Source organism: Lynx rufus, unplaced genomic scaffold (genome assembly GCF_022079265.1).
Source record: "Lynx rufus isolate CCGP_SWC_20201006 ecotype Redwood Valley unplaced genomic scaffold, mLynRuf1.p SCAF_7, whole genome shotgun sequence".
Taxonomy (NCBI): Eukaryota; Metazoa; Chordata; class Mammalia; order Carnivora; family Felidae; genus Lynx; species Lynx rufus.
This window is the reverse complement of record NW_025814889.1, coordinates 125014766-125041815: the sequence shown is the minus strand read 5'-3', so window position 1 is coordinate 125041815 and position 27050 is coordinate 125014766. Positions and strand designations below refer to the sequence as shown.

General features: G+C 37.1%; 2 protein-coding genes across 5 annotated transcripts in view; one reads left to right on the top strand and one right to left on the bottom strand.

Annotated features, from left to right (window-relative positions):
- Positions 1-1613, top strand: part of APPL2 (adaptor protein, phosphotyrosine interacting with PH domain and leucine zipper 2) — a 54364-nt gene extending 52751 nt beyond the window's left edge. The window contains exon 21 of one of the 2 annotated variants that reach the window (XM_047066028.1): positions 714-1613. In XM_047066028.1, the coding sequence (XP_046921984.1) occupies positions 714-740 (27 nt within the window). In that variant the 3' untranslated portion in view covers positions 741-1613. Of the gene's footprint in view, positions 1-499 lie in introns of both variants that reach the window. The other variant, XM_047066027.1, reaches the window with a different exon arrangement.
- A 5695-nt stretch (positions 1614-7308) lies between these two features.
- WASHC4 (WASH complex subunit 4) overlaps positions 7309-27050 on the bottom strand; it is a 60493-nt gene continuing 40751 nt past the window's right edge. For 2 of the 3 annotated variants that reach the window (XM_047065291.1, XM_047065293.1), the window contains 9 exons: positions 26302-26436; positions 24510-24618; positions 19782-19848; positions 19253-19339; positions 15270-15417; positions 12786-12882; positions 12078-12274; positions 11721-11817; positions 7309-9566 (listed from right to left, as the gene is read on the bottom strand). In XM_047065291.1, coding sequence (XP_046921247.1) covers positions 9499-9566; positions 11721-11817; positions 12078-12274; positions 12786-12882; positions 15270-15417; positions 19253-19339; positions 19782-19848; positions 24510-24618; positions 26302-26436 — 1005 coding nt within the window. In that variant the 3' untranslated portion in view covers positions 7309-9498. The remainder of the gene's footprint in view (positions 9567-11720; positions 11818-12077; positions 12275-12785; positions 12883-15269; positions 15418-19252; positions 19340-19781; positions 19849-24509; positions 24619-26301; positions 26437-27050) is intronic. The other variant, XM_047065292.1, reaches the window with a different exon arrangement.

The window sequence follows — 27050 nt, the reverse complement described above, 5'->3', positions numbered from 1 at the left end:
AGGGATCAACTTCTGTAAAGAGCAAGACAGGAAACCTCTTAGGCTTACATTTGTTGCAACTACTCAACTCAGCTATTGTTCCAGCAGCCATATATACTATATAAATGAATGGCTGTGTTCCAGTGAAACTTCATTTATAAAAACAGTGAGCCAGATGGCCGTAGTTTGCCAACTCTTGGTTTACAGGGAAAGAGGAAGGAGTTAGTGATCTAGAAGACAAAGGTATTCTAAAGGAAGTTCTTCTCTGGACTCTTTGTGGGAAGATGATTATGATTTGGCTATGTGAATGACATTTTGGCTAAGAGCAAAACCTGGGCCTAGAGTCTAGAAGTAAAATGCAATTGAGCTTTTTCAGAGAAGCAAGGAGACTCACCTGAAGGCACACATAGATCCCGGAAGGAAAGAAGCTAGATTACAGAATACTGAAAGCCATGCCATAGGGGTTTTAAGTGCATCTTAAGCGTTTTCTTTTCTCCTTCTTAAACTCTCATAACTTCAGGATCCAGAAGCATTGGCTCAATTAATGCTGTCCATACCACTAACCAATGATGGAAAATATGTACTGTTAAACGATCAACCAGATGACAATGATGGAAGTCCAAATGAAAACAGAGGCGCAGAATCTGAAGCATAACTCTCTTGGGCCTTTGGGGAAAGAGCACCCAGGAAGGAGAGCTACCTCCTTAAGGGTTTTCAACTTCTCTGACATACAGGCCCACGACCTGGTTTCAGAACGCTGACAATCGCTTGTGGAATGTACTCTTGATGCCTTGATACTGAGACTTGGGAGGGAAACAGTGAGAAATGGTTGACAACATTCCTACCCATCTACAAATGTTACTTTAGGTGCTTTGTGGTAAGTCGTCTTCTTAGATTGTACTGTTCAGCGCTCAGAATGAAGGTTACTGAAAAAATGCATTGTTCACTTTATTCAAATGTCATCTCTTCAGTCTCCAAGTACCCTTTTTAAAAAACGATAAAAGCCTAGATTTATAATTTGATAAACACTAAATATTTCCTATTAATATATTTTTATATTTTCCTTAATGAGCTTTAAGTGCCTGTCATTCTGAAAGTTGTGTATTTATAATCAGGCTTGTCTCACAGTCGGACCTACCAGCATCAGTTTGTGCAGTTAGGTGGCGAGCCCTGCTTGGAGGGCCTGAGCGTTAGCAAAAATGCAGGTCTAGTTGTGATCATTTTTCTCAGACATCATGCAATAAAAAGACTAGCAGACGAGCACCACGCAAGATGCTCAGTTTTACATGGGAACCTTGATGAACCAGCATTCAGAAGTTTACGGTCCTTCAGGTATGGTTTTAGTGGTGGATCACTACAGACCGTGTGAAGCTCTACCAGTTCCTGATTCTTCTGAGCCAGACCCTCCTCAAGGAAGGGACCAATTAATTTTAAAACTCACTTGAATGAAAGCATGGCTGGTTGCGGGGCTTGGTATAAAAATCCTATTCCACCCCTACCTACGAAGTATGATGATCCTGAATTGGCACCATGTGTTTAATTATAACCAGTTTCAACAGAATACCGTTGTCTTTGTAATAAATTAACCTAGCAACAAATGCTAGCAAATAAAAACTACCATTCTGTTTCTTTCTTTTGCTTGTTGTGGTTATTTTCTAGAACATCCCTGGAAGAAAACTAAAGTTAGTTCTGTGGCTTCAGCTGTTCATTTCCAAAACCTCAGTACATTCCCCCCCTCTGCTGTGATTTCATTATGCCCTATCAAATACCTCTATTCAACACTGGTTGAACAATGTGATCTCAGTACCAAGTTGTTTTGTTTTTTGTTTTTTTTTTTTTGAGGGAGAGAGTATGGGGAAGGAGGGGGGGCGCGGAGAGAGAGAATCCTAAGCAGGCCCTGCACTCAGTGTGGCTCAATCTCATGACCATGAGACAATGACCTAAGCCGAAATCAAGAGGTGGGATGCTCAACTGACTGAGCCACCACAGCTCCCAAAATGGTGGATTAATAAAACAACTTTTGTAATCCAAACTTAATGTTACAGGGGTATCAGAGTCCACTTCTATAATGTGAGCCTCAGGGACTAAGCCAGCATGAGATATACCATGAAATTATTAGTATGGTGTTAGCGAATGCCTTACAAAAATTTGTGTATCATAACTGTATTAAACTGGTAAGTCCTCCGATAGGCTGCAAGAGCCACAGTCCCCTGAATTTCCTTTTCTTGCTTCGAATTGTTCAGGGTGGGAGGGAAGAAACTAGTCGTACACAATATTGTTGGAAACTAAAATCAATTTCTTTCATTTCCTAATTTTTTCGTATTTCAAAAATATGTGGCCTGACTAAGCCACAAAGTATGCAAATCATAGGAAAAAAAGACTGAAGCCCATTAAAACTAACTTCATTGAAAAAAACCACAGAATGAAAACACAAAATGAACTGCACATATTAGGCACAGATGACCCACAAAATATTAGTATCCAGAATATGTAAAATATTCCTGCAATTAGAAAAAATTGAAAATAAAGTCATAAAGGAATTTCACAGAATAAAAAATAAAGGGTTCTTAAATAGAAATATACAAAATTGATATAATACAAATTAAACCCACTGGGATATTACACACCAGACTGTAGAAACATAGCTGCTGGGATGGGCACGACGAGGCTCCTCCGCTGCTGGGACGGGACGAGTCTGGCGTTGTATCCGTTGCACTTGTACATGGCCTAGCAGATTCACTTGCGAGTAGAACTCTGGAGAAACTCTGAACACAGGTACACAGAGATGCGTGCAGCCAGTAGCCCTGTTCGTACTATCCCAAATTTGGAAGTGACCCACATGTCATCAGCAAAACAGATCTGTGTATTTGTGTAACAATACTAAAGAAGGAAAACTAAATGGACTACAGGTATGTGCATCATCATGGATGAATTTCAAAAGAGACAAGTCATATACAGTAAGAATCCATTTATATTAATTTTTTAAAAACCTGCAAACCACCACCGTGTTATTTAGAAAACTACAGATAGGTTGTAACACTAGAGAAAAGCAAGGCATAGTTACCCCAAAATTCTGCGTTGTGGTTTCCTCCGGAGTGGAAAAGGGAGCGGCGATCCGAGGAAGAACAATGGAACATCTCAGGCAGGAGCAACAGGCTCTTAACCTCCACGGTACGGTGGCTACCCAAATGTCCTGTTTTATTCTTGATTCAGTACACACATATCATGTACTCTTGTGCATGGGTCATAGATTTTAAAATAATGTTAAACTTTAGAAGGCTGCCCTTTAAATTCCCCAAATGAAAGCACTATGAAAAATTATCAAGTGCCATGTAAATGAAAGGTGGGAGGGGAGAAAATGGGACCCTTTATTTGCCAGCTATTCTCACCGGTTTTCATTTCCCAGCACTGCCTCTGGTTGTTTAGCTGTCAGACTGGGGAAGTGCAGGACTTCTCTCCCATTGTCTGCACTTAGCTGGGCCATGTAAACAGGCATAATTTTTATGAGACCCACTCAGAGTCACATACTGTTTATCTTCCAACTTTTCCACCTAAGAGAGTAATAGTAAAGCTAACAACTATATGCCAAGTGCATTTCTGCCTATCAATAATCATAATAGCTAGTGTTCACAGTAGTTACTGTTTCCTAATATATAAAGTGCTTTACACAAAAGTCAGTCCTCAATCTACAAGCTCTGTATCATTAGGCCATTTTGTGCCTGAGAAAATGAAGCACAGAGAGGTTAAGTAAGCTACTGGCAGGCTTCAAATCACAGTCTGGCTCCAAAGTCTATGCTTCTAACTGCTCTGTGGCATACACAGCACAGAGAAACCACACAGCAATCACCAAATGCTTCTCTCATTAGGTACATAAACCTTTGAAAATTATTCTGATATGCAGTAATTATACCACCTTAAAGTACATCTCTAATGCCCTGTTGCATTTTGTGCAGATTCTAAAATGATTAAATGCTGTAATACTAATACAGATAGGTGCTTCTTGATATAAAGTATTAACTTTCCCCCTCACTTTAACGATAATGAGGGCATTACTAAAGAATGTGTCACTACACAAAGATCTTGCATACATTACAGAATGCATAGTCTTTAAATTTTTTTTTTTATGGTAATTTTTGAAAGAGAGAACATGAGCAGGGGAGAGGCCAAGAGAGAGGGAGACACAGAATGTGAAGCAGGCTCCAGGCTCTGCGCTGTCAGCACAGAGCCAAATGCAGGGCTCGAACTCACAAACCGTAAGATCATGACCTGAAGTCGGACGCTTAATCGACTGAGCCACCCAGGCGCCCCTACAGTGCATAGTCTTTAAAGATGATCCCAGGGGGCGCCTGGGTGGCGCAGTCGGTTAAACGTCCGACTTCAGCCAGGTCACGATCTCGCGGTCCGTGAGTTCGAGCCCCGCGTCAGGCTCTGGGCTGATGGCTTGGAGCCTGGAGCCTGTTTCCGATTCTGTGTCTCCCTCTCTCTCTGCCCCTCCCCCGTTCATGCTCTGTCTCTCTCCGTCCCAAAAATAAAAAATAAAAAACGTTGAAAAAAAAAAATCCCAGAATTATGACATCATCTCTACACTGATCAGGAGATGAATTCCTCTCCTTTGCAGAATGTAACTCCACTAATGGGAACTGGATTATCTGATAAATTAGGTTTTACACTAAGAGAGGCCAACAAGTATCCATATATTTTCCTAAACTGAGTTCTTATACACTATATATAAGAACTTTTTGTATCAAAGTAAGCCCTAACTTTGCCATCACCATCTCTGAGTTCACTGCATGATATTCACTTTAAAGATTTCCACATATTCCAGATTCTTTTTAGCGGAAATCTCTAATAACGTGTTAAATTCCTCCTAACATCTAAAAAACCTCTGTTAAAATTGTAGCATTGAAACTTTCTTAAAAAGAATACCATCAGTATGAAACTTTCGCAGACTTTAGCTGGAAAAAAACCCCATATAATTATTAAAATTAGTTAAAATCTTTTTCCATTTAGCCAACCCAGCATCAACAAGTAACATGATGATGTATGTGATGGTGCTACCCCATCTTTCCCACAATCTTCCCACTACTGCCTCTGGAAAGAAAAGGAGCAGTAATCAGATTTTACCAAGGAAAGTTTCTCCAGTGTAGTACAGCCTATCCTTGAACAACACAGAGGTGAGGGGCACCAACTCCTGGCACAATCAAAACTCTGCATGTAACTTTTGACTCCCCAAAAACTTAAACTAAGAGCCTGCCGCTGACTGGAAACCTTATAATGAACGCATATTATAGATGTTACTTGGATAATATAGCGTATTCTTACAATAAACTAACAGGGGCGCCTGGGTGGCCCAGTTAAGCGTCTGATTTTTTTTTTTAATATAATTTATTGTCAAATTGGCTTCCATACAACATCCAGTGCTCATCCCAACAAGTGCCCTCCTCAATGCCCATCACCCATTTTCCTCTCCCCCACCCCCGTCGTCCACCCTCAGATTGTTCTCTGTATTTAAGAGTGAGTCCCGGGGCGCCTGGGTGGCGCAGTCGGTTAAGCGTCCGACTTCAGCCAGGTCACAATCTTGCGGTCCAGGAGTTCGAGCCCCGCGTCAGGCTCTGGGCTGATGGCTCAGAGCCTGGAGCCTGTTTCCGATTCTGTGTCTCCCTCTCTCTCTGCCCCTCCCCCGTTCATGCTCTGTCTCTGTCCCAAAAATAAATAAAAAAAAACGTTGAAAAAAAAAAGAGTGAGTCCCTTGTGGTTTGCCTCCCTCCAACTTTTTCCCCTTCCCCTCCCCCATGGTCTTCTAAGTTTCTCAAGATCCACATATGAATGAAAACATGATATCTGTCCTTCTCTGACTTATTTCACTCAGCGTAGTACCTTCCAGTTCCATCCACATTGTTGCAAATGGCAGGATTTCATTCTTTCTCATCGCCAAGTACTATTCCATCATAGATATAAACCGCATCTTCTTTACCCATTCATCAGTTGATGGACATTTAGGCTCTTTCCATAATTTGGCTATTGTTGAAAGTGCTGCTATAAACATTGGGGTACATGTGCCCCTATGCATTAGCACTCCGGTATCCCTTGGGTAAATTCCTAGAATTATTGCTGGGTCTTAGGGTAGTTCTATTTTTAATTTTTTGAGGAACCTCCACACTGTAGCATCTGATTCTTGATCTCTGCTCAGGCCATGATCTCACGGTTCATGAGATCGAGCCCCACGTTGGGCTCTATGCTGGCAGTGCAGAACCTGCTTGGGATTCTCTCTCTGCCTTTGCCCCACTCTCTCTCTAAATAAACATTAAAAAAAAAACTAAGCTAGAGAAAAAATGCTATTAAAATCATAAGGAAACTACATTTACAGAACTATATTGGATTTCTTTTTAAAAGTCACATTTAAGTGGACCCGCACAGTTTATTTTTATTTTTGAGAAAGGGAGCATGAGTGGGGAAGAGGCATAAAGAGAGGGAGAGAAAGAATCTTAAGCAGGCTCCACACCCAGCGCAGAGCCTGAGGCGGGGCTCAATCTCACGACCCTGGGATCATGATCTGAGCCAAATCAGGAGTCAGACACATAACTGACTGAGCCACCCAGGCACACTCTTCCCACCCCCCCACCACACAGTTTAAACACCATGCCGTTCAAGGGTCAGCTGTATTTAAAAGGCATGTGTCGGGGCGCCTGGGTGGCGCAGTCGGTTAAGCGTCCGACTTCAGCCAGGTCACGATCTCGCGGTCCGTGAGTTCGAGCCCCGCGTCAGGCTCTGGGCTGATGGCTCGGAGCCTGGAGCCTGTTTCCGATTCTGTGTCTCCCTCTCTCTCTGCCCCTCCCCCGTTCATGCTCTGTCTCTCTCTGTCCCAAAAATAAATAAACGTTGAAAAAAAAAATTAAAAAAAAAAAAAAAGGCATGTGTCTCCTGTCTCCAGTGTAATTAATATTTAAAAGGCTCTCATTTATTATTACTGTTTCAGTAAACTCATGTTTGCAAATGGCACTAGAGTTATTTCTAACATTAAACACTGTAAACCAAGGATCCCTTCCCAGGATTAGGATTTAAAAGTAAACATTCACATGGGTTCTTTTTATTTGAAAACAACAAGGATTAGATCAAGAACGTACAAAGAGAAAAAGAAAAGTTCTTCACCTGGGTTGCGTGGAAAGGAGCCAATACCAATTTTATACTTGAAATGTTTTGCCTATGTGCATGCAAGTATTTTTTTAAAGACAGATTCCCTATATTCTATTAAAGGGGATTCCAAAAAGGTTAATGTTAAGAAGTACTGGTTTAAGACATTCAATTTTGAACATAAACATCCAGGGGAAATAAACTTTTGAAATTATATTTATTAATGTTTTATTATACATATTATATTCTCTTAGAATTAGGGTAGGGGGAAGCCCCACTCAAGTGAGGTAACAAACTTGCCATCTTTTACAAAACTTAATTAGAACTGACAAAGTTATGGTTAGTCCTTAATTCCTGAGAATTTGAACATTATTGAGTTTGTGAATTTACAACAAATGCTCACACTAATTTTAAACTACAGTATGTCCAAAAAAAAAATATTTAACATTAATATGTTAAGCAAAGAAAACATCATCCAAATGCATATATTAACTTAGGTGTGAAACACTCAAGCCCTATTGCTCTGCACTTTAATGGCATTTAAATATGCTTAATCTTTTCAGAGATTTTATTTCAAATATGTGTAATTTATCCAGATTACAGTGACATTATTTTGAGCTAATGGCAAAATAATAATCACTTTCTTCTCAACTGTAGGTATCCATGGTGTCAGCATATAAACTCTATAGAATATTCACAAGATCGATAATAACTGATATATGTGGGAATAATGAACAGAGACCTCAGATTCTCTTCCAATTACAATTTCTACCCCTATTAAAAATGGAGATTGTTTTAGGGAAGTCAGAGAGAAAAAAAAAAATATTGTTGCTATGAAATGGTGACGAATTTGATACAATCAAAAGATCATTAATATAAACATTTACAATAATGAAAATATAAATTACTAATTATGCAGCATGCTTTAGGGCCATTTCTACAGTTAGTATGAATTACAGATATTAAATGCCTTTAATCCACCCATTGTTCATAATTCTGAAAGTCATGTTTACATAATAAACAAAAAACATTTCCTACCTATTTTGTTTCTTCTGACTTTGAACAGTGGAAGTGTTTATCTTGGGCTGGGAAAGTTACCCTGCCAGTAATCAATGCATACAGATAGGGCATTGTACACCTGTTCCAAAAGCTGGAAATCAAACATTAGAATTACTTGCAGGATATACCCAAAGAAATGCTTAATAGGCAAGTGCAATGGAAAAATCAAGTGTTTACCAAATGATGTTATTACGTGTACAGTTTTAAACTTTGTTTTCGTTGTAAAAGTATCACTGTATTATATTCAAAGATTATATAGGCCATGATTAACCATTTAATTATCAACTGATGTAATCTTTACAAAAATAAAGCTTGTAGCCTGCCAGGAACTAAATTTACTCAAAATCTTACTGTACTTTTCAAATCAGTAAATGATTTATTAGAACTTTATTCTCACAGTGGTAATTTTTAAAAAGCCTGCACAGTGCTTAATCTGATGTCTTAGATTATACTTGGTTTAAAGAAAAAGTCTGCCCAAACCATCACCAAGACTTTAATTCAACCTAATGTAGAAGAAACCTGAGTTTGGATGTAGAAATAAAAATCCATACAACTTTCTCTGATACACGTAGTGCCTTCAACCAAAAGTGAAGTTTCAAGCGGGACTCTATGGCTTTCTCTGAATTTTCTTTCATCTTGAGTATTAAGTAAATCTTAAAGCAGTTGTTGGAGGTTACATGTTCCCAAAGCAATGTAAACTAGTTATAAAATGTCTTATCAAAGACCTGAACAGCTCTTGTGAGTCACATGAAATTAACAATGAACCAGTTTTATACTGTACATAAAAGGTACATAGCACACTTGTGCCTCACCTCTATCAAAGCCATCTTTCTGTATGTCTGTTATAACAATGTCGATATGTATGCCTCATAAATTTCAGACTTAATTCACTTTGTTTAAACATGTATTTGCTGGCTGTACAGAGGATACGCACTGAGTTTCCAATGACTGAAGCAAATATGGATCAAATATGCAAACACAAGTTTTAAACCCTCACGTAGATTGTTAGAGATCTGAGGCGGCAGTTTAGGAATTTGGTTTGGCCCTTCTACAGCTTCACTTCAAACAACACTCCCCAGGCACATCTGCTAGCCTCAAGTCCAGGCAAAAACCCAACTGAAAATCTCATTCTCAACCTTTAGAAAGAAGATTGAGCCTTCAGAAGAAGAATGGACTCAGCAGCACCGCCTTAAAGAGTTGCAACATCTACCTGTTACCAGAGATGTGGCCCAGGAAACACTTCACCATTAGCTTGCTAACATCCATTTCACTGGCAACAGTACTGACAAAATTCTGATGACTTCTGAGGGGCAACGCATACCATCGGTATCATTTGACAACAGGATCTGCAGACACAGTGCTGTCGGACAGGTCTCCATTGCTTGTTTTGGTCTCTTCTGGAAGCGTGGGTGAAAATAACAATGGACAGATGTATATTCATTTTTAAAAAATGAATTAAGTAAAAATTGAGAAGAGCTACCTGCTAAATTTCAAATTAAGAAAATGTGCATCTACCAAATAGTTCTCTAATATTACAATGTATATGTAGTTTAGTTACCTTAATTTGTTAGAAATCTGAGCTAAATTTTGCAAAGGTAACGTTCTGACTGGTACTTTTTTTTTTTTTTTAATTTTTTTTTTCAACATTTATTTATTTTTGGGACAGAGAGAGACAGAGCATGAATGGGGGAGGGGCAGAGAGAGAGGGAGACAGAATTGGAAACAGGCTCCAGGCTCTGAGCCATCAGCCCAGAGCCTGACGTGGGGCTCGAACTCCTGGACCGCGAGATCGTGACCTGGCTGAAGTCGGACGCTTAACCGACTGCGCCACCCAGGCACCCCCTGACTGGTACTTAATAGGGGTGTAGACTTGTGAGAGTTCAGAACTGCATGTGGGCCACGTGGAGTTTCACCTGGCGCATTTGAAGGCATGCTGCCCCTCAGCCGGTTCCCCCAGCCAGGCCAAGAAATCACTATTATAGTGCACTGCTGTTATTGCCAGAGACATTGCTGCAAATTCACATATAAAATTGTCCAGAATAAGTAGCCTTCCATCTGTGTTTGTAATTCATTTTTTAAAGCAGCTTTTTATTATGACTGTGATAAAATGAATTCCTCTTTTTTTGTGTATGAAATACCACATGCACACATTTCATTAACAGAGGAAAACTATCTCATGTACCCTGCAACTCTGACTACATATCTGAGCAACCTTTAGCTAAGACAGAGTTTTGCAACAGAAGAACCACCTCGGTGGTTGATGTGGCTGAGACGCGTCAACCAGAATCAGTGAGTTCCTTAAGAACAATCCAGAGCAAGGACTTCCACTGAGACCAAAAGGTTTGTTCTGCCTTAATGTTTTAGGCCTTAAAGTAAGTATAAGCTTGGCTGGAGACAAGGTTCTCGCATGAAATGCCTGAGCAGAACCTAAGCAATAACTGAGTTTCTTCACAATTTAGATCAAATTCACTCAAAGTCTTCCAATTTACTTTAGCCTTGGAAAGGGACCCAAACAGAATATATACATATTTTCATGTAATAAATACTGAGTATCTTCCAGGTAACAGCCTGAAATCACTTTCAAGCACACAATTATTAGATTCCAAAAAAGCTTCTGTATGCTAATTATTAACATATTTAATTTATGCAACAGTATCAGGGAATAGGTTACTTGATATAAGTGGTCTACCCAAATTCAGTGTAAAATATATATGTATTTTAAAATTTAACAAAGTAAGATTAATAAAAACATCTTATTTTATAAAATGTAAATTTTATGCCTTGATTTGTGAAATACAAGTAAGGATATAGGAAAAACATGAAAACTCAACTCAGCTGCTGTACCAAGCTTTAAGCTACCGAGCAGAGGAAAACCTAAATTACATAATTTCTATAACAGAAAAAAGGAAACAACCATTCTTCAGGGAAGAAATTATTCCTAAATTTTAAACTGGGGAGAAATGTATCATGTGCAGCCTTAACTATGCAATAATAAGCAATTTATATCATCCTACAAAGAATACAATAGACAAGACGATCTGGACAAGACGATCGGTTCTCGTGGCTGCACTGTAAACTCTGATTCTCCAAGGCCTGGTTGCGGAGGAGGGCGGGAGGCCGCTCACCATGATACGAAATGGGGTCCCTACAATCTGCCACCTCCTCAGCCATCTGCCCCATCTCACTCAGTCAGTGTCTAGTTAGCAGCTCTACTACATTCTAGTGTTCCTCCTAATTTGTTCCTTCTTGTCTGACACAAGTTGAAGGGTGAAAGAAAAAACTAAACTTGTTAAATTTTATTTAAATTATGATGAAACTCAACAAAAAGTTACTCCAGAATGAAATGTAAAAACTATGTAAATTTCTATTCAGATTCACAAATGATGCATGTAGGCTGTACTTCAAAAAAAAAAAAAAAAAAAGGGCATTTCTAGGTCTAAATTATTTTCCAAAAGGAAAAGGAAGCTGGAATTCTGACTAGATAAAATGGGACATTAGTGTCTATTAAAGAAAGATTTACTGGTCTTTCCAAATTTAAGCCACTCACTGACCTTTTTCTTTCTTTTCTTGGTTTTCTTCAGCTGCAGTCTTGTCTGCTCTGAAGAAAATTCTTGCACTGCTCAGTGAGAAATAGAGCAATTCAAATTCCTAAGTAAATAAAAACATGTAAAGTAAAAGCTGAAAATATTCATAAATAACTGTGGAAATCATAAATACAGAAACTGCATTTAGTAATCCATCCATTTTTAATATCTGAATCAAATGGCTTCCAAATGCCATTCCTTTTAAAATATACCTATTACCACTATTCATCCTGTTTAAATGGAGGTTTCTACAGGATTTGTTTTCAGATATCAAGAATGGGTATCATAAATATCAAAGCAGATTTGACTACTACTATCCTCTACCTGTAGATACACATCCAGTCGCTTCTGAGTGAGATTCATGGTTTGTAGCAGCTTTTCATCTTGACTAGTTGACTGCACATTCTGTTGCTTAGCAACTGCTCTTATCTCCTTCAGGTACTTCTCTCTAACAGACTGGAACCAATGAAGTGAGTCAAATTCCTGGTACTGATCCAAAAGCTTCAAAATGTAAGCCACACCTGCAGTCATTAGCAAAACCAAAGCCAAATTACAATGAGTACAGAAGTTGTATTCTACTCCTTTAAAAAAAAAAAACAAAGTGAAAGTATACAGAACTAAAAATAGGACAATCAAGAAAAAAAGAAACAACATGGCCATGAAAATCACTTACAGGTAACACGCTGAGGGGTGGGGAAAAACTTCCGCTGCTATTTGACAGCAACTGAGGAAGCTACAGGGGAACTCAACACAAAATGCTAAAAACTCTTAAAGCCACCACCCCAACAAAGTCTAAACATTACATCTAATGAAACTAAGCGATTAGCAATACCAGGTGGGTGTGAATGATAGTTACACTTGATGGAAGATAAGTATTATTAATCAGATGACCCAGTTAAAAAATAAAGAGTAAACACTGCTCCCGAAAAACAAATCTACAAAGAGCACACAGATCTATTAAGCAAATGTTTCTTAAAATCCATGGTAATAATGAACATAAAATTAATGGAAAAACAATTGCATTAAGCTTACCCATGGCAAAGCCATCATCAGTAAAAGCAGCTCCAATTTTGTTTTTTTTATTCAATTTCTCCTTGCAGCTAATGGAATGCTCTACAAAGTTGAGGGTCTAAAAAGATATAACATATTAGAGAAACAACTGGGCTAAAATATCTTCAGAATTTAGTTCATAAAGGAGACATTTCAAAAATTATAAATAGGAACCCTTCTAGATTCCTGTCCTTTTGATTTGAGACATCTTCCTCCTATAAATAGTCCCCTGGTGAGATCACAATCTGTACAAGTATCTTCTAACGGCTCTTCTTTCCAAGTCCTCTAACTACAAGCCCTCCCTCAATCACCACTTACCCTAACCACAGTGCCTTGTATATGGTTCATTATAAAATATTATGAACATTTTGCAGATGAGAACACTGAAGCCTAGAGGCTGAGTAACTTGTCCAAAGTCACACTCTAAGTGAAAGCTGGAATCAGAAAAGTAGGCCTGCTTTATTTACTTCAAAGCATAAGTGCTCTTATGTGTGGTAGTCCTTGCTTCTGCCCAATTCATTCTAAAATACTATTTCTTATCAGATTCTGGGTTAAAGAATGAGTCATCTGGAGAAATGAATTCCCCCCAAAAAGGCTTTTCTAAAAATTCAGCTCTTACAAAATACCTTGTCATTTATTCAATAAAGATTTACTGAAACTTCTATCAGGTATTAAGTAACTACGATAAAAAAATGAATACCATCAAAAAGTCCACACTCTAGAGCAGCACTCTCAGCAATGACAGAAATATTGTATATCTGTACTATCCAATACAGTAAGCCACTAGCCACATATGGCCACTGAGAACTTGAAATGTGGCTCACAAAACTGAGGAACTAGATTTTTTATCATATAAAATTTTAATTAACTTAAATTTAAGCAGCCACTTGTGGCTATATACGGATAGCACAGTTGTAGAAGGGTAGAGACCTGTAAAAATAATTGTGATACATGTGAAAAGTACTATAACAGCCTATTTTGTTGGAAACAATATCAACTTTCACTTTTATGCGTGTAAAACTCACTTGGCAATCAATCACATATTTGTGAAATCTTTACAAATGGTTAAATCTTTTTTTGATATCTCATTTATGTTTGTCTTCTTTCTAGAATTCAATGATAAACTCAAGCACAAGCAGAGTGTCCTACACTTCGTGTCCTTCTGTCCTAGAATTCTGACAGTTGCCCTGCACAACTCCACTCTTCCTTAAACTCCCGGACCGCTGTTCACCATGTCTGCAGTATGCTGTCCTTCAAGTTCAAGACACATGGTAAGAAGTCACCCTAAGTTAACTACACTGTTACAGAGTATAAGACAAATCTGCCTCCAGTTTGACACTGTCTTAAGATGAAAAGATAGTATTTATCAGATGAATATGGACACTTCTGCTACATCACAGTTATGACATGTAATTATGACAGCGCATTAACAATAAACATATTAAAAAAACAGTGTAAGAGAACATTTACAAAGAAAAGGTGTCTACAAACCATCTGCTGCTTTCAAAGGATAATAATAGTAATATGTAAGAGGATATGTGTTAACAAGTCAGGCAGCAATATGAAAATTTATTACTCTCCAAGTTAAGATGTAACCAAAAGGTTACATTTGTTTAGTGATATTTAGATTTTAGACTTACCCATTTACAATTTTAAAAAAAGTTTTATTATAGAAATCTTTAGGGAAACGTAACTCTTATTGCTAATATAAGCCTCTCTAATCTCTTAACTCCATTTTCCGCACTGCAACCACTGTTTGTATAATGTGATTTTGGATAACTTGAGCTACTTTTTGGTTGCAACTATACAGAATTAGAGCAGTGGACACTCTGTATACTATGAGGAAGCACTAAAAATTTAGTCTAGATGTTAGTATTTACTACTGAATACAGAAGTTGTCCTTAAACAGTAATACTTTCAAGAGATGTGTTAGAAATAACTTCATATTTTAACAGTTAAAGTTGGTCTACATTAATCACTTACAATATTATGGTGTAATTCAGCCCGAAGATTATATGATACATATATAATGATGTACACTCAATTTAAAGTTTATTTTGAGAGAGAGAGAGCACGAGTTGGGGAGGGGTAGAGAGGGAGGATCCCAAGCAGCCTCCATGCTATCAGCACAGAGCCTGACATGGGGCTTGAACTCACAAACCATGAGATCATGACCTAAGCCGAAATCAAGAGTTGGACACTTAATCGACTGAGCCACCCAGGTGCCTGATGTACACTCACTTTAAATCATACTAGGATTTTTCTAGCAGTTACAAACAAATAAAAATCTATCTTAAGTCTCATTCTGCATAACTAGTTAAGTAAAATTCCTAGGCCATATTCACGGAGATTACATTTAAGTTTTACCTATAACCAGGAAGTAATATAGTCTATGTGCATTTCCTGCTGTAAAGAAAATGGACATATTAACTTAAAAAAAAATCATTTTGGGTATAAAACACTCACCAGAGGGGGAACAATGATATAGAAATTTCGAAGATGTATATTCTTTGGCCTTCGAAATTCTGGAGCAAAAACATCTACAAGCATCTTGAAATACTCTGTGCCTTCGGCAGAATTTCGTGTGTGATCACTGAGGACTGAATCCAAATGCCTAAAATACAAAAAAATATTTACCTGGTTCCTTTCTTAAAAGAAGGTGTGGCTTTTTCTTTCTTTTTTTTTTTTTTTTTAATCTGAGAGCAAGCAGGGAAGGGACAGAGGGAAGGGGAGAGAGAGAATCCTAGGCAGGCTCTGCACTGCCAGCACAGACCCCGACGTGGGGCTCAAACCCTCGAACCAGGAGATCATGACCTGAGCCAAAACCAAGAGTAGGACGGTTAACCGACTGAGCCATCCAGATGACCCACGAAGGTCTGGCTTTTTAAATCCAACTCTCGGGGTGCCTGGGTGGCGCAGTCGGTTAAGCGTCTGACATCAGCCAGGTCACGATCTCACGGTCCGTGAGTTCGAGCCCCGCGTCGGGCTCTGGGCTTATGGCTCGGAGCCTGGAGCCTGTTTCCGATTCTGTGTCTCCCTCTCTCTCTGCCCCTCCCCCGTTCATGCTCTGTCTCTCTCTGTCCCAAAAATAAATAATAAAAAAAAAAAAAAAAAAAAAAACGTTGAAAAAAAAATAAATCCAACTCTCATCAGTTTCAATGGGAGTACTCAAAAGTATAAAACGTTAGAAGACGTTTCTAATTTCTAAGTCAATTTCCTTGGAGTTCAGAATAAACTTATTTTCTTATGGACAAAAGCTGATCCCAATTGTTTAATGAACTTATTCCCTAAAATAAAATATGCAGGGCATCTTCAAACTTAAAATAACAGTTTTATATTTCTTCTTCCCACAATAAGCCCTGTAGAATTCCATTTCATTGTAAATAAACTCCTCTTTTAAACTCTCTTCACTAATGCTTCTTCTATACCTCCCTACCTCAACTGGAACCTGACTCCTCCTCAAGAACTTAGCTTCCCACTCAACATTTGGAAACATTAGCTGCTTTTTCTCCTTCATCCCTCATTTACATCTACCACCACATTTTTTGTTAACTTTTTAACATGTTTTATTTATTTTTGAGAGAGAGAGAGAGAGAGAGAGAGAGAGAGAGAGAGAGAGACCGAGTGCAAGTGAGGAAGGGACAGAGAGAGAGAAGGAGACACAGAATCCAAAGCAGGCTCCAGGCTCTGAGCTGTAAGCAGAGCCCGACATGGGACTTGAACCCAGGAACCGCGAGATCATGACTTGAGCTGAAATCGGACGCTTAACTGACTGAGACACCCAGGCGCCCCACAACTACCATCACTTTCAAATTATTATTCCCCCACCACTAAAAGGTAGAAACCTCTCCTTTGAGACTTTCATGATCCCACTATATCCAACTACCCAGCTACTCCTTCCTGATATCAGACATCTACTAACCTTTTAACCCATTTCCCTACCTTTATTATCTTAGGACTATGATACATGTTTTAGTTCTCCATCATCCTGGAAGACTCCGTTGCCCATTTAGATAACTGATTCATTATCACAATCCCACAACTCCTTGACTTCACCTGCCATGAACTTTCCTTCACTTGATGTCAGTCATCCACTCCTTTGCATAAATCTGAACTTGCTATTAGCAGACAGCTTTACCCTAGAGATCTTAAAAGATAATATCCCACCTGTCTGACCTTAAACTGCTTCAAAAATATTTTTAAAAGATCATCAATATTTAAATGGATGGTATCACTTAATAAGAGACAACAGTCTGATTTTCTTCTTTGACATACAAGCCAAAATTTAGTAATTTCAGGGCAAATGACTTTAAATACATTATTAACTGTACATGGCTCCTTTAATTTGGCAAAGAACTAAGCTATCCTATAACAGACTAAGCAAATAATAGATTATAGCTATCCTATAATAGACACAAGCAAATCTTGTGTTGGGGCCTTATTCTCATAAATATGCACACATTTTTTTTTTCATTAAAAAAAAATTCAAGCCTGTTGAAAAGTTAAAACGTAGTATAATGAACACCTATTTACTCTTCACCATGTAACATTTGCCACATTTGTTTTTTCTGGAAACATTTAAAGTTACAGATTTCTTGTCACTCGGCCCACAAGTGCTTTAATATGAATCTATTAAGAGCCAAGAAATTTTCCTACAAAGCCACAATATATCATTACACCCCAAAATAAAATACAGTATTATCTAATATACACATGTTCTAATTTCCCTAATTATCCCCCAAATGTCCTGTATAGCCCCCCTTTTCCCTTATCTAGGATATGATTAAGGAATACCCACTGCATTTGGTTGTCAGGTCTCTTTAGTTTCCTAATCTAGAATAGTCTCGTTGCCTTTTTTGTCCTTCATGCCATTTTTTAAGAGTCCAGGCCAGGTGTTTCACAGAATGCCTCAAACTTTGAATGTCTCAGATAATGTCTCAGAATCTCCCTTAAAATAAATCCAGAGTAAACCTTTCTGGCAAGAATACAACGTAGGTACTTGCTGTTACATTGCATGAGAAGATCCCATAATGTCAGTGTGTCCTGTGAACTGGTGATGCTATGTTTGATCACTGAGTTAAGGTGGAATACATCAACCTCTCCCTCATAGAGATAGTTTTCCCCTTTGTAGTTATTGAGCAATTTGTGGGATAATCTTCTGATAGTAAATGAATACTCTGCTCTCCAAAACCATTTTTATTGATGATTTTTGTCTGATTTCAAGCATTTACTGTGGTGATTGCAAAACAGTGATTTCTCCCTACATTTTCTCATCTATATCTATCAGCTGGCATTCTTCTGTAAAAAGGAACCTTCCCTCTACTCCTCCAATCTTTCTTATCATCAGTAGGATTCATGGTTTCTTTTTTTACTTAATATATCTTAATGTTCTTAGTGTATCTTAATGTTCTTTTTTTACTTAACTGATTTCTACCATGATTCTTTTTGAGACTCAAATTGTGTCCACTTTGTCCAGGGGTGCCCCTTCATGTCTGAGTCAATAAACTGTTATAATTAGATAATAATTATTATATAATAATAAAGATTTTATTAATAAAATCTGTAGTTTTCTAAAGAATTTCTTAATAACTCTGCATGCCTCTCTCAAGTTTTCAATTATGTTCAAAAATCACCACTTACTCAGGTCTGTACATCTGCACTGTCCAATAACATAGCCATCAGCTATCTTATTTGCCTAATTTAAATAAAATAAAAATTTAAGTTCAGTTCCTCGGCCCATTAGCCCTATTTCAAGTGTTCAACAGCTTCATGTGGTAGTGGCGACTGTACTGGACAATGCTGGCCTAGATTACACGAAATAAAGGACAGGTGTTCTAGAATAGTGCTGGCAAACAAATAAAAAAACAGTTGAGAGAGAGGTGAAGTGAATTTTACCAATGAGATATTTGGCATTTTTTAGACTAAATCCTCAAAGTTACTTATATACTTTGTACTTCAGCACATTTCAATTTGGACTAGTCACATTTCATATGCTCAACAGCCGCAAGTGGCTAGGGGCTACTATATTAGATAGCGTGTTCTAGCAGATAACTTTTTAGTGAAGTTGGAAAAATCTCAGAATACTGCAGTCTTAAAAAAACTGAATCTCATAAACTGAGACCATAACTTATATAATAAAAACACAAAAACATAAGTTTATATATTACCTTCTAATCTCCCCTTTAAAATGTTTTTATATAAACATATACTTTTTAAAATCTCCAAATTTAGATTATTCCGAAATTAGATTTTAACCTTGTTTTTTAATGTTTATCAATTTATTTGAGAAAGAGAGAGAGGAGAGAAAGAGAGAGAGAGAATCCCAAGCAGGCTCTGCACTGCCAGTGCGGAGCCCAATCCGAGACTGAATCCCATGACCCATGAGATCATGACCTGAGCCGAGGTCAAGAGTCGGACATTTAACCGACTAAGCCACCCAGGTGCCCTACCTTGCTGCTCTCAACGTTTCTTCTGCAAGACCTTCTTCTTTTACTAGTTCTTCAAAGTTTACAATATCTTCAAGATCAGGTACAAATCTAAGAATTTGGAAAATAATTTTATTAAGTTAAATAGGAGTAATTGACAGAGATATGGAGGGCTACTATAAGACTCCAAATTTTTCAACTATATCATCTGGAAAGAATTTTTTCTGTTATATTACTAATATAACCAATTTAGTTCTAAAACTGACCTTTAGATCTGAATAATCAAATTTAATCCTTAAAATCATGTAATCTTTAGAACCATTCACAAAGTGTACTGATAACTATATCTTCAAGAGAAAAAAAATTTTCAAAGGTCTGCTATAATCTTAAAATTCAAGAAGAAAAAAATATAACCAGAACTAATGGTCTTCTTCCATATTTATCTCAAAATATATCAGTAAGAAAAAAAAACTTCTCTACAATACCACCTACAATAAATTTAAATGACATAAAATTTTTAAATAGCATAAGACAAAAATGTTTGCATTCATACCTAATGGCATTGCTGCTGCAATGAAGGCCACCAGATCTTATCATTCGTATATAGCCCATAGCATTACCTTAAAAATGACACACAGACACAAATCAGATATTTATTCAAGTAAGTCTAAACTCTAACAATCAGGAATACAGTCACATATAGCAATTACAGGGTTTCTATTCCTAAGTACTAAAAGATTCTTCTCTCTTTTACTTTCTTACTCCATAAAAGTGAAACTTACATATTTGTGCACTTAAAATATAAATATACCTACTTATACACAGCTATATTAAATATCTTAAAAATAAATGTGACTGGCATTTGATAAACTAAATTCACTAAATGCTGACTACATGTTTATTTTTTTAATTTTTTTTTATTTTTTTTTTTCAACGTTTATTTATTTTTGGGACAGAGAGAGACAGAGCATGAACGGGGGAGGGGCAGAGAGGGAGGGAGACACAGAATCGGAAACAGGCTCCAGGCTCCGAGCCATCAGCCCAGAGCCTGACGCGGGGCCCGAACTCACGGACCGCGAGATCGTGACCTGGCTGAAGTCGGAAGCTTAACCGACTGCGCCACCCAGGCGCCCCGCTGACTACATGTTTAAAAACAAACATTTTAAAGTTCTTCATTCTCACACTGAGTGCTTGCCAGACCAACCCCTCCCCACCAATACAGCTGGAAGTGATACCAAGAGGTCTTTACTTGATGCCCCCAAATCACATCTCCAACCTGGACTACTCCTTCAGGCTTTTTTAGTCAATGCCTACACCTACAAGACTAAGAATTTTTAATTTAATGTTTAAGTCAAACTCAAGATCTTCACCCTATTATATTTCCTATCTCAGAAACTGACATTTCCATCCTTCTAACTGCTCAGGCAAAATGTCCTGAAGTCATCCCTGACTCCTTTCTTTCTTCCATACTTCATATCTAATCAATGGGCAAATTATAATGGCCCCACCTTCAGAATGTAGCCACAATCCCACCACTTTTCACGTTCACAGCTATGATCCTCTTCCAAACCACCACATCTCTTGCCTACACCTCTGCAATATGCAAAGACCTCCTGCTCCCCAACCTTCCACCGTCAGCATCCTGCTCCCCGATAGCAGCAGTGCTGGTGGTTCTTTTCAAAGTAGGTGGGTACATATCCTTCCTTTTCTGGAAACCCTACAATGGCTTTCCATCTCAATAAAACCCAAATCTCTTATGTGGTCAACAAAGCCCTGTGTGATGGTGTCCTTGCTGCTGTTCTGATATCCTGCCCTACCACTCAGGACTCTACTAACTCCTCCATTCCAGCCCCTAGGTCCCCCAAATGCCAGACAGACCCAGGGCTTTGGCACTTCCAGTGGCCTCGCTCTGGTATGCTCCTTCCCTGAATACACACATGACTTATTCCCCAATATCATTTAGGTCCCTGCTCCTTAGAGTTTTCCCTGACCATCACTGAATACCATTGGCCAGAACCATTACACCTTCTTAGCCAGCACTTAACAGTGACATATTCTGTGTCTTTGTGTCTCCCCCAACTGGCATGCAAGATCCATGGCACAGCTTCTGTTCTCACTGCTCCACCCCTACACATAGTAGGAATTCAATAATACACTTGACCCTTGAACATGGAGCTAGGGGTGCCGGACCCCCCAAGACCCCCACAGTTGAAAATCTGTGTATAACTTTTAACTACTTACAGCCTACAGTTAATCAGAGGCCTTAACCAGTGACAAAGTCAATTAACACACTTTTTGTATGTTATGTGTATTGTATATTGCATTCTTACAATATAGTAAGCTAGAGAAAAGAAAATGTTATTAAGAAAAGATAAAAACAGAGAGGGAGGCAAACCATAAGAGACTCTTAAATACAGAGAACAAACTGAGGGTTGCTGGGAGGGCATGGGTTATATGTGTGATGGGCATTAAGGAGGGCAGTTTTAGGGATGAACACTGGGTGTCATATGTAGGAGATGAATCACCGTGTTCCACTCCTGAAGCCAAGACTACACTGCATGTTAACATAAATTTAAATTTAAAAAAATCATAAGGAAGAGAAAACACAATTATAGTACTACAATAGTATGAAAACATATACATATAAGCAGACTTGCACAATTCAAACACGTATTGTTCAAGAGTCATCTATGTATTGCTAAACTGAATTGAAATGAGTTGGGAGAAAGGACAAAAAGGTAAAGTTAGTATTTCACAATCATTACAATACATTCTTTACATAAACTATCTCATCTGATGTTTTTAAAAACTCTCAAAATAGGTATCACTGAATCTATTTTTAGGGCTATCCCAAGATGAGAGATGATGTTAAAATGTTTCCCTAATATGTGTCTTACAAATATAAAATATCTAGTTTCATTGTTTTCCTACAATTAGCAGACCAACATCCAGCAGATCAAAATGTGCTACTGAGAGGCAAGTATAGAGCAACAGTTAAGAGGAACTCTCTGAAGCCAGATTTCTTGGGTTCAATGGACTCTGCCACTTTTTAGCTAGAAGATCTAGGTCAAGTTATAAACTTTGTATCTCTGTCTCCTCATCTGTTAAATTAAGCTCTACAGGGTAAAGATTTTGTTTAGTGCCCTATATATCATCAGCACCTAGAACATTTGTTGCCCTCAGTAAATACCTGCAGAATTAATAAACAGCAATACTCATAACATTGTGAGTTTTATAGGAGTTAGAACACACAAAGCACTCAGCAAAGCCTTGGCACACAGATGTTCAATAAATGTTAGTGGTGGTACTGATTATTTCAGTATTAGACAAAAGGACTTTTCCTTTCGCTCCCAACTCTGAGATTTCTTACTCCTTTTCCCAATATATTTAACAGACTCAAAAACACATTACTATGTTTATATGGAGATAAAGAATTTGTATTTTCTAAGAAGAGAGTAAAGAATAAAATTTTGGAACAAAGTAAAAAGGATAATATTCATCAAATGCTGAATGCCTCCTGGTGGCAAGTGACGTGACATGATTTTATGTGTTAGGGGGAGAATGTGTATGGGGGAAGATGACTAGCAGCACAGTCATCTTCAATAATTTAAGGACTATTTCATAGAACAAAATTATACTTTAAAAAATATTAAAACATTAAATAAATAATAGTGCAAGCAGTATTCACATGTGGGGAAGAGGAACTCTGATACATAATCAGTATGAATAAATGAAGTTGCAAATAAATGAAGTTTTAGGCAGTGCTGCTTTAGAAAAACAGCTCTAAGTCTGAGGTCCCTGGACTCTGACCTTAAGCACCTTAACTCTGGTATAACAACATGTGGAACTGTATGTGTAGTATATGGGCACTATTCTGGGGAAAACCAATTCAGAGTTTTCATCATATTCTCAAAAAGGGCTAAGATCTACTGCTCCAGAAGCTTACGGTCTAATGACATCAAATGTCTCTATGAGGAAACTACTTGTGGGACAAATCTCCTTATTAAATTGCTTAAAATAAGAAAAAAAATGACAAATTTAAAATTCTAAGTTCTTATAGAAATGTCTAATATGCAGGGGCGCCTGGGTGGCTCGGTCAGTTAAGCATCCGACTTCGGCTAAGGTCATGACCTTGAGGTCCCTGAGTTCAAACCCCACGTCGGGCTCTGTGCTGACAGCTCAGGGCCTGGAGCCTGCTTCAGATTCTGTGTCTCCCTCTCTCTCTCTCTCTCCCCTCCCCTGCTCGTGTTCTCTCTCAAAAAAAAATAAACATAACTAATTTATAAAACTTAAGCTAGTGTTCAGTGACTTTACTCCAGAACTAAATCCTTATAACACCTTTCCCACTAGTAAATTTAAAGCCCCTTGAGAACAAAGGCTATTTGTATTCTCAGCATCTAGAAGAGTATTTGGTATAACAGATTCTTAGTAAATGTTTCATAAATGAATGAACGAATCTCAGGAAGCATAAGTTTACCAAAGTGTAGTCAATAAGAATTTACTGTTTAGTGTCTACAATTGTGAAGAATACAGAATACCTCTGGACTTCAGCCAAAAAACCAGTTTAAGTCCTAGCAATACTATTTATTTGTCTGAGTTTTTCTTTTTTCATCTTTAAAATGATGATTACCTGCCTCCTGCACAGGCATTTTGTGGAAAGCTTAAATAAGCACACAGTTTTGTTAATCTACAATTATTTTTAAATGTAGTTCTTGCTTTTAAATATAATGTAACATGTTTTGGGAAACTAGTTCTACCTATAAGGCAGGACAACTCAAGAAATTATATACAAATGTGAAATAACAGAAAATTGTAACATTTAATATTTCAACCTTAACCAAACTTATTTGTAAGTAATGTAACTTATTTACTTATGTTACTAATTAACTTTTCACATAAATTATTTTATGCCTCTGCATTGAGGCTATAACTTCAGGGAGCCCATTTTAAAAGCCCAGAACAGTGCCATGAACAGAGTAAGTACCTAATAAATAGTTACAATCTGACTAATATGAGCATATTTGAGACGAGGTAAATATATTTTTAATTGAATTGAAGAGGTTTTATTGAATTTCTTTTAGTCCACAGTCCCACAGTCTATCAATTATTTCTGCACCAACAGTGTAATCATACTTGAAAATCTTTTGGTAAGAAAATGACTCAGTGGAATAAAGCTGATCTCAGGCACTCACATATTAAATTGTTTATTTATATGAGATATTCAAGGAGATAGCTACTTGGAATTTGTACTTTATTTCCCAACTCTTTTATAATAACTTACCAATCTGGCTGATGAGTTGCCTGAACTGATCAAGGTAGCTTTGTCCCTCTGGGGTAATTCCAAGTTTTCTGATGCCTCGATTAAATTTTTCTGCTCTTTCAAAAGGATACTAAAGAGATAATTTAAAGACTACCTTTATTAACAAAACCCCTAAAGCATAAAATGCCTACAAAATCAACCACGCTAATACCATTTTCCTTTCTAATTTTGTATTTCCACTGTGCTTAAAAAAAAAAAAAATCACTTAAATCTAATGACAAAATTTATAGCACGAAAGCTACCAATGTTTAAGGTCAATACAAATTAAATTTCTTTTTGTCACTAGCTAAGGAAAATAATTATTAAAGCCACCAAACTTCAGTTTTCCATCACCATTATTAGTCTCCCAACATCCAACTACTCTATCAATAGATAAAAGGAACCAATTCCTCCTAGAAACACTTCTTCAGTGTCGTGCAGCCAAGTTCCTGTGGCAAAATAGGTGTTGCATATATAAACACACTCCTTCCCAAATAACATACATCAGCTGAGCCAAAATTTCTAATTGCCATCACTAATAAAAAATGGTTTTTCAAGTCTTAGCTAATTAAAAGAGAAAATTACTCATTTTATATTAACAAATGGAAATAATTCTCATAAACAATAGAATGACCACTTCTCTGAATACTAGTAATTTGTTCCAATAAAAAGGAGCTAATATAATTCTCTACTTATAATTGTAATCTATAATTTTATTCAGTTATTTTACTAGGAAATAGTATTTTACTGCTGTGACATTGATGAAAACCACCACCTAGAATACTAGACGGTTGAAATTAGGTGATGTTAAAGAGCAATTAAAATAGTTCTATATGTGGCAAATCAAATATAAAACCCATCTAAAATATAAAACCCATATAAAAACCATGCTAGCCACATGGCTACAAGCCTCTTACATTTTTCTTTATTATTGGAAAACTCAGTGCAGGGGTGAAGGGAAAACAGTATTCTTATAATACAAGGAATAACAGTTGGTGTGGTATTTTTAGAACTTGTGGCAACATATATCAGAACTTTAAATATTCATATTCTGTGCCCTAGAAATTTCTCTCCAAGCAATTCATCTTTCAGAAATAATGTCCCAATACACAGAAATAAATGTGTAAGGATGTTCCCTGTAGCACTGTACATAACACTAAAAAAATCAGAAAAATCTAAATATCTGTCAGTAGGAGAAGGTTAAATAAGTTATGGTATATACATCTTTACTGTCAACTGTTAAAAAGAATGAGGTAGATCTATTATATGTACAGACTTGTGATAAGCATACTGTAAAATAATCTCTGTAGTATTACTCCCTTTTTGTTAGGGAAAAAAAAGCAATACGTGTATATGCAAACAAATATGTTTATCACACAGACATCTAAAAGCATCATATCACAACGTTAACAGCAACTGCCTCCAGAGAATGAAACTGGGAGGAAAGAGAAATGAGTGAGGTCATTTAGTTCATGCACTCTATATTGTTTAAATATTTCAAAATAAGCATGTTTCTCTTCTGCATTATTTTAAAATAAATAAAGAAAAGTAACACCTGGCCACATGGATCCTTACACTTTAGCCTACGAGTAAGAAACTATAAGGGAAAATACAAGAAACTTGGAGGCCAGATCTAGAAGACACTATTGTGAAAAATAACAAAAAAACTAAAATCCCATTACAGAGCTTCATAATGAACTTCAGCATAAACATCTCCTATACACTCAACAGCCAAATCAAACTACCTTGAAAAGAATATAAAAATAAAAAATACCTTATGATCATTTTGGTCCTTGACTTCCCTGAAAAACCGAATATCTTTTATCAATCTGGATTTGATATGTTCATCATACATAAACTGGCTGAATATGTAGAACTTCTTTTTCAAAAACTGGTAGGTGAAATTAACCTATAAAATTAAAATACAAAAAATTGGGAGAAGTTAATATAAAAATTAATGTCAAATCAATGTGACTGAATAACAACTATAAGCTCTAAGTGAGATTTCATAAAGTCTAATATTTACAAAGCCTAATTCACACTGAAAATATTTAAATAAATGAAGCTTTTTTATTGCCCAAGTTTACAGAACTTTCTATAAGCTCCCCTTAAATACTTTAACTACCTATAAAAGGGGGAAAAAAAAGAAATACAAGAAAAATAACCTCATAACAGAACTAAGAGTTATAGTGAGAATAAAAAATACAAGTTCAACACTCTAGCTTTTATGGCATAAACCACAATCAGAAGTTCCTGTTCCTTACTTATTACTAATCTACATGCCTAGAATGATACTAAAGTAAGAAACAGTGCTCTTTTAACTTTCCTGAAGGAAGACATTCAATGATGTACCCAGGAATATTTTGAGCACCTCCTTTGCACAAGGCAGGGTGTATCTGCTCTCATGCCAGACATGGTGCTTGTTATCATGAAGTCTATATTCTAGCAGGAGTAACAGACATTTAAACAAGTATATGTGAAATAAATTATTAAATCTCATCTGCAATAATTCATACAATGAGA